Genomic DNA, 8,508 nt, shown 5'->3' on the forward strand with positions numbered 1-8,508 from the left:
CTGTGACCTACAAATTTAAGCCATCATAGTGTTTTGATGTTGAGATAATATCAAGATTTGAAGGAACTTGGAAAGCAAACAAAACCATGTGGATTTAGTTCAATTTCAACCCAGGATTCTGAACTTAAGTTTAAAGAAATGTATTTATGTACTGTTTTGATGGATCACAATATACTCATATCAAAACAAAATATGCAAATGAGGGCTAAATACATCAAATATTTATTTATGCCTTTACAGTATGACTACATTTTTCTTAGTTATCCATAAAGACAAAACTTTAAATAATTTAGCAATATTCAAACAAACCCAGAGCAGCCCTTTACCCACTGGCTAAAGCCTAAACCTCCCACCCCCACCCCCACCCCCACCCACACACACACACACACCAGTTCTCGAAGCTCAGCAGCAGGAAGCCTTAATGTAGGCTGACATAAACCTCCACTTCACGGTGAAGAGAAGACATTTGCACATCCTCTCCTTTTAACTTCTTTTTACTTTACAGTGCTTGGCAGAAGATTTGGGGACAGTGAGTTTCCACACCCAACCCCCATTATTTTTTTTTCTTCTCAACACAGTTCATTGAGTTAAATACGTAAAACTGTCTGACAAGACCAGAGGAGAGAGAGAGCACGCGAGAGAAAAGGGGAAGATGTAAAGCCCTTTGAAGGCCCTACAGCTCATCCCTCTCATCCTGATGGTCGTCCTGCTCTGCCCCTGGTGGTGGTCCGCCCACTCCACCATAGAGTTTTCCGATGACCGGATTTACTACCTCCTCCAGCTCCTTCTTCTGGGCTTGGAAGTCCTCCAGCTCGGCGTCCTGGTGCGACTCCAGCCACTCGATCTTCTCGTTCACCACCTTCTCGAGGGTCTCCTTGTCCTCTTCGGACAGCTTTCCGCCCAGCTTCTCCTGGTCCCCGGCCTGGTTCTTGAGCGAGTAGGCGTAGCTCTCCAGCTGGTTGCGGGCGTCGATGCGGTCCTTCAGCTTCCTGTCCTCATCGGCGAAGCGCTCCGCGTCGTTCACCATGCGCTCGATGTCCTCGGGGGTCAGCCGGTTCTGGTCGTTGGTGATGGTGATCGTATTCTTGTTGCCCGTGCCCTTGTCCTCCGCTGTCACCCGCAAGATCCCGTTTACGTCAATCTCGAAGGTCACGTCGATCTGGGGGACCCCACGTGGGGAGGGTGGGATCCCCGTCAGGTCGAAGGTGCCCAACAGGTTGTTGTCTTTGGTCAGGGGGCGCTCTCCTGGAATGAACAGGGAGGAAGGAGATGCAGACTCGTCAAAATGTGCATTTGACAAGATTTTGCTTCAGGAGTGAAGCCTGTTTTTAAAACAGCAACTTGCAGGCATTCCTCAAATCTAGCAAGAAGCCTGCACCAACACAAGATCACGTTATAGTTGCTAAAGTCGGGTCTTTTGGGACAACAATAAACTGTTTCTTTAACTTGGAAGGCTGTGATTGTACAGATAATATGTTCATGAGTCAATGATTTATAGCAATTGTAACAAAGCTAATTACATTTCAGTGGTTAAACAGACACATTGTACAGGCCCATCCAGAAGCACTGATCAGTGATGCCTCCCTCTTAAATCCCCTCTATCAATTAGGATGTTTAGCACCAGAAACATTAATAACAGTAAGAGATGCTCACCTTCAAAGACTTTGATGGTGACAGTGGGCTGGTTGTCGGAGGCTGTCGAGAAGATTTGGGACTTCTTAGCTGGCACCACGTTGTTCCTGGGAATCAGCTTGGTCATGACACCCCCGGTGGTCTCAATGCCCAGGGTCAGGGGGCATACATCCAGCAGGAGTACTCTACCTGTTCAGAGATCACATCACCCACCTCAACACAGTTCTCCTTCAGACCATAGAGCCGTGTAATCCATAACTCCAGCAACTCTGTTTGGACTCTAACATGAAATCGCAGGCTCTTCCAGGAGTCCTGTTCATTTCTGGTCATGCGACCTTCTAAAGATTAGCAATTAATTGCTTCACATTCATAGTTCAAATCCACAAATCAGAAAACTTTAAAGTGATGAGTTATGTTTAACTGCGTGTTTCACTGATGGCTGGAGGAAAAGCCTGATTGACAAATAGGAATTCAGTGGGAATGTACAGAAGACTACATCATGACAGTTACAAACCATCGATGGAAATTTAAATTCTGCCTGAATCGGCATTTTGACTCCAATCTAAGCCTCAGGCACTTTGAATAGAGTATGGATTCTACTCCAGGATCAGTTTATAAGAGAGTAATTACTGAATACATGGACATGAAGCGATGATCAAGATATTTCAGCAAAAAATGCAACCACTGTGAAAAAGTGCTTCTGTTCAGTAGGTGTGTTCAATAACTTTGTCAGAATTTGAGGATTATCGGGGATTTTGATGGTATATGGGGTATGCTAGTCGGGACTAAAATGAGGTAACAGTTTGGAACACCCACCTGGGTCCTCTCCGGACAGCACCCCCGCCTGCACGGCCGCACCGTAGGCCACAGCCTCGTCGGGGTTGATGCCGCGGGACGGCTCCTTCCCGTTGAAGAACTCCTTCACCAGCTGCTGGATCTTGGGGATGCGGGTGGAGCCTCCCACTAGCACAATCTCGTTGATGTCCGACTTCTTCAGGTCAGCGTCCTCCAGAACCTTCTGTACGGGCTTCATGGTCGAACGGAACAAATCCTGTGTCCACAAATGGCATGGAATGAGGATGTGTGCACAACAGAACGAGGGAGAGAATTCTGGAATACAAGCAGCTGTCTTTCAGAGACATTACAGCCACAGGTCCCTAAACTGTGGAATACAGGGTTATTAATGAACGTAGAAGTTTAAAGGCTACCCTTTGGCCCTTAAATTGAATCTGCATCATATGAAAATGACTGACTTGTGTTCAATTGATTTGTCTCGAGATACCTGCGGTGAACAACTATTAAAAGCAGTACACAGACATCCACAGTAACAAATGTAAACACTGCAAATTCACAACATGCATACTAGGCTCACTCTTTAAGTTGGGCTATGGCTCAGAAAATTTGGGGACTCGTAAGAAGATATTCTGTGTTACAGCTGCACACTCACATTCCATCTCAAATGTCAGGTGAACTACTGATCATTCTCCAGAGAGCAGGCTTAACCTAAACACCCTTTTTAAACAGGTTTCAAACAGCACTTGCCATGTTGAGTTCCTCAAACTTGGCTCGGGTGAGCGTTTCAGAGAAATCCTCGCCCTCGAAGAAGGACTCGATTTCGATGCGAGCCTGATGTTGTGTAGACAGGGCGCGCTTGGCTTTCTCCACCTCTCGCCGCAGCTTCTGCATGGCGCGGTTGTCCTTGCGTACGTCTTTGCCCGTCTTCTTCTTGTAGAGCTTGATGAAATGCTCCATGACACGTTGGTCAAAGTCCTCGCCACCCAGATGGGTGTCCCCATTCGTGGCCACCACCTCAAAGACACCATTGTCAATGGTCAGCAGGGATACGTCGAAGGTGCCACCACCCAGGTCAAACACCAAGATGTTCTTCTCGCCATCTCGCTTGTCCATGCCGTAGGCGATAGCAGCAGCAGTTCTGTTGAGATGTAAGAGGGTGATGACATCATGAGGGGGCTCTTTCGTACCCAAAAGCAAGACAGTCAACTTGAATCAGTTATTTATTTATATTAAATATGCAGTTGCTATCAATGTGTGGGTTGAAACTGCATTTCAAAAGAATATTTCATAAAAGGCAGAAAATGCTGGTTTTACGAGGACTATAAAAATCCCAGAGAAAATATGTTGTTGGAAGTGTGCTTCCAACATTTATAAAATATACCACATGAGGGGGATTGACTTACAATATTCTTAGCACATCCAACTAAACACCTTTCACTTAGACACATCTTCATATGATTGGTAGCCTACAATCAATCAATGTCAATCTCCTAGTACATGCAATGACAGCTGCAGTTTTTTTAGCTGCGACCGGCAGCTCTATAGCTCTGTCTGTTGGTTGGTCAGTTAATCGGTCGGTCCACAAAAAGTGTCCCACCCCGTAGCAGCCACAGTTTTCGCCCCAGGATGCAGAAATGTGGCATGGACCTGACCGGAAGGTACAGCTGAGTAACTTTCAGGCTGATTGACCAAGGGGGCATGGCGATGGGCGTGGCCTATCACAAAAAGACGCATCTCCCGAATGGATTCACAGATTTGCACAAGATTTTGTGGAAAGGTTGGTCATGAACCAAAGTACAGGTCATGTGTTTGTGTGAGGGTTTGTACGTGGATGCATGCACACATGGATGCATGCGCATGTGTGGTCGCAGCTATTGCTGATTCGCGCTTGTTTCTCTGGAGTGTCTAGAGTAATACTGCAGAATGCATCTCTTGGTTCCGGTAGTTTGTATTAGTGAGGAGGACCAGGAAAGAGGCTCACGGCTCATTGATGATCCTGATCACGTTCAGCCCGGCGATCACGCCCGCGTCCTTGGTGGCCTGGCGCTGGGCATCGTTAAAGTAGGCAGGAACCGTGACCACGGCATGACTGACCTACAATAAGGCAGAACACAGAACACAGGACTGAAGACCAACACCAGAGATGGGACTGCCTCTGTTCATCCCAAATAGTTATGCTTTTTACTTAGTAGATGCTCTTCTTCAGACAGACTTAACGAGCTAATAACGCATGATGCCTTTATTAGTTACACATCACATTCAGCATCCATTGTCTATACCCACTTATTCTGGTCAGGGTTGCGGGAGGTGCTGGAGCCTATTCCAGCATTAATTAGGCAAGAGGCAGAAATACACCCTGGACAGGTCGCCAATCTATCGCAGGGCATATTTTTATTTTTATTTATTTATTTATTTAGTTTATTTGAACAGGGACAGTGTACAAAGAACATTAACCTTATATAAAACAAGAAGAGATGTAATGTACCGGGATATAGCAATTTGCTCATTTCCACCCGTAGTCCCTTGGCAGGTAAGTAAGACAGTACAATAGAAAGTACATTAAACAGTAAAATAGAAAGGACATTTAAAACAAAGTACAAAATACAAAGATAGTAAGAACGTACAAACACATCCCAACCCAAAAACAAAGCCCCCCCCTCCCCCCGCCCACAATACTAATTTACTAATGTATACAAGTTTGCTGTGTAAGCCACCAATGATCTGTCAGACGGAAGAAAGTGTGAAAATCTGTAGATGTTATTAGTTCTGTTGGAAGATTATTCGATTGTTTTATGGCCATAAAAGTGAAGGATAATTTGCCAAGGGAGGTCTTGCGTTGTGGAATTCTGCACTCCCCCCAAGTGGTTGACCTAGTGGCTCGTGTTGTTTTTTCTGAGCTGAGTGTGACAAAGTTCCTCAAGGGAGGAGGAGCAGCGTTATGAATAATCTTAAAAATTAAACAAACATTTGAGTACATGATTACATTTTCAAAATTTAACATATTATATTTAGTGAGTATATGAGACAATGGTGATATTGGCGTGTTTTTTTATCATTCATTTTAAGGGCACTTTTATGTAATGATTCGAGTGGTCTTAAGGCTGTTTTACGTGCCTGGGACCAACTTGACATAAAGTACGAAAAGTGTGAAAGAATCATTGCATTTAAATAGGTCTTTGATGCCTCAACTGTAAGGGAGTTTCTTATGTAAAATTTGCAAGGTTAAAGTTCAGTGTGTTTCCCATCTTTTTAATATGCTTTTTGAAGTCAAGAGTTGGATCAAGAGTGACACACAGGTATTTAAATTCATCTACATTTTTAATTTTTTGCCCATTTATGCAGATGTCAGGACAGTCTCTAAGTTTGTATCTATTGGTAAAATACATAGTTACAGTCTTTCCAACATTTAAAGTAAGACAGGAGCCATTTAGCAACATTTTCCATTTCCTTTGATAATTTTGTGGCGACTTCTATTGCGTTTTTCCCATGGGTGTATAACACAGTGTCATCTGCATACATCAAGATTTCAACATCATTGCATACAGATGGGAGATCATTGATGTATATACTGAAAAGCAATGGTCCTAGAATTGAGCCTTGTGGCACTCCCATGGTGCAGGCTTTTAGAGGTGATAATTTATTGTTTATCTGCACACACTGTTGTCGGCCATATAGGTATGATTTAATCCAGTTTTGCGTTATGGAAAGGTCATTGTTAGCCAGCTTGTTAAGTAGTGTTTGATGATTTACTGTGTCAAAAGCCTTACGCAGTTCAAGGAAGACTGCTCCCACCACCCCTCCTTTACCTAGGTTTGCTTTAAGGACTTCAAGGAAGTAGCAGCATGCCGTTTCAGTTGAATGTTTTTTTTCTGAATCCAAATTGCATAGGGTGTAAAAGGGCCTTAGAATTAAGGTTTGCAATCAATTGTTCTGCTACTACCTTTTCAGTGACCTTGGAGATGGCGGGAGTATGCTGATAGGTTTATAATTACTTTCCTCCTGTTTATCTCCATACACACCATTGACTCACACACTCATACATATGGCCAATTTAGAGTCTCCAATTAGTCTACCTGCATGAACCTACGCGGACACAGGGAGAACATGCATACTCCACACAGAAAGGCCCAGGCTGGGATTTGAACCCAGGACCTTGCTGTATGGCGACAATGCTGTCCTAAAACTAAATTATATAGCTTAAAATTAAATCATACAGTTAGAGTTGAAATGACAGTAATTAGGTAACAAGCCGGAAATCTGAAATCAGACCTGAAAACAGCTACACTACATTGCATCTGAATTCCTCTAAGAATGAAAGGATAATAGTACTCTTAGCACTGGGCAAAATACAAGACAGTGTTCTTTCTGGCAGTAATGAAGTAGCCACCAATGAAGTACCTTCTTTCCCAGGTAAGCCTCTGCCGTCTCCTTCATCTTAGTGAGGACCATAGCGGAAATTTCCTCCGGAGTGAAGGTCTTAATCTGGCCACCACCGATGTCCATCTGGATGTGAGGCTTGCTCTTCTTCTCCATCACCTGGATGGGAGGAATTGGAGGGACAGGAACAAGATTCAAGTGCAAGACTAAGATTAAGCTGAAATCAGGTCTGGTTTTAAGTGTGTGAGATATGCATCTTTGAGGCTTCAGGTTTTGGCCCAGGTGAAAGGTGTGATGGCTCACCTTGAAAGGCAGATATTTGATGTTCTCCTGAACGCTGGAGTCAGACCAGGCACGGCCAATCAGCCGCTTGGCATCAAACACTGTGTTCTCAGGATTGGAGGTCAGCTGATTCTTGGCGGCATCACCAATCAGACGCTCCCCTTCTGCAGTGAAGGCTACATAAGAAGGAGTGATGCGGTTGCCCTGGTCGTTAGGGATGATCTCCACGCGGCCATTCTTGAACACGCCCACACTGTGTTGAGTAAGAAAAAAAGGCATTGTGGGAATATTATCTAATATAGGGCACTCAAAAGGTCTTGAACTCAAGTAATTCAAATTAAAATATCAAATTTAAGATCAGCGATGATCACAGTTCCTTACAAATACAGGACTGAGATCTTTTATTCAGGAAGAAGCTTACCATGAGTAGGTTGTTCCTAAGTCGATTCCCACCACAGTCCCCACGCTCTCCTTCGTATCGTTCTCCTCAGCTAACACGCTGGTGGCCACCAGCATAAGCACGGCTAGCAGTTTCATAATTATAGAGTTCTCTTCCCTCGTGTCTGAAGTAATCTGATAGTCACAACAGGTAAAAATTAACACCGGTGAAATATGCTTTATGGTTGCACACACTAAAATAATACATACATAAAATCAGATTTGTGTGTAGCCAGCTAATGTTTTCCTTTCGTGTGTTCAATACACGAGAATACTGACCGTAAAATATTGGTTATAAATATACACGGCATATTGATTATAAAAGAGATAAATATAAATATATCAGTCGTGCTTTCAATGACTGTCGAACATCTTGTTATAGCCCTCATGAAGTAGCCTGCTACGATATTCAAGGTTCTATTTAAAACTTATTTATTCGCCTATTATCTAATCACCTGCGAACAAACCCACGAATGGTATCAAAATGGCAAATATGTAAACATTTATATTAAATATTAAATTATTGTCATCTAAGTAAGATACTTAGCTGACAGTTAAAATAAGTTGCTCAACGACACAAAATAAACGACACGAAATGTGTCAAGTGGAGAAAGTTAGCCACGTACCATCTGTATGAAAATAAATTGCTGTGCGCTCCTCAAATGCGATCGATTTTACTCTTCTCATTCACTCAAACTCTCTCTGATGCTCTGTCAATATTATGGTAAACGGCATGTGGTGTCGGTCTTTAATATACAGTGCAGTATCGCTTCCCGGTCGTGCAGGCACACCATTGGTCCACCATATCTTGAATGGAGCGCGTTCATTGGCTAGGAAAAACCCGGTGGTTGCCGCTGATTCGAACACGATTAGCTATACATCGGCGGTTAGTATTCAATGAATTAAGTGACTGACGAAATTTCTTGGCACAGTTACCATATACAACGACATTACATGTCTTATGACGTAAGATTTTTGTTATGG

At 43.5% G+C, this 8,508-nt stretch overlaps 1 protein-coding gene across 1 annotated transcript; it reads right to left on the reverse strand.

Moving 5' to 3' along the window:
* Window positions 1–384: 384 nt before the first annotated feature.
* Window positions 385–8,299, reverse strand: LOC118212094 (endoplasmic reticulum chaperone BiP-like). The gene is made up of 9 exons (XM_035389684.1): window positions 8,151–8,299; window positions 7,508–7,659; window positions 7,108–7,339; window positions 6,826–6,963; window positions 4,409–4,521; window positions 3,175–3,565; window positions 2,449–2,683; window positions 1,654–1,821; window positions 385–1,245 (listed from the first exon to the last, which is right to left on the reverse strand). The coding sequence occupies exons 1-9, from the start codon at window positions 8,151–8,153 to the stop codon at window positions 674–676; spliced, it is 2,004 nt and encodes a 667-aa protein (XP_035245575.1). The 5' UTR covers window positions 8,154–8,299; the 3' UTR covers window positions 385–673.
* Between the last annotated feature and the right edge of the window lie 209 nt (window positions 8,300–8,508).

Source organism: Anguilla anguilla, chromosome 14, assembly GCF_013347855.1.
Source record: "Anguilla anguilla isolate fAngAng1 chromosome 14, fAngAng1.pri, whole genome shotgun sequence".
Classification (NCBI taxonomy): Eukaryota; Metazoa; Chordata; class Actinopteri; order Anguilliformes; family Anguillidae; genus Anguilla; species Anguilla anguilla.

Bases quoted from the DNA above. Each gene is read 5' to 3' on its own strand.
- LOC118212094 (XM_035389684.1), bottom strand. The intron at 7,340-7,507 runs GTAAGCTTCTTC...TACTCAACACAG, and splicing joins TTAGGAACAACCTACTCATG to TGTGGGCGTGTTCAAGAATG. The intron at 2,684-3,174 runs GCAAGTGCTGTT...TTGTGGACACAG, and splicing joins AGTTTGAGGAACTCAACATG to GATTTGTTCCGTTCGACCAT.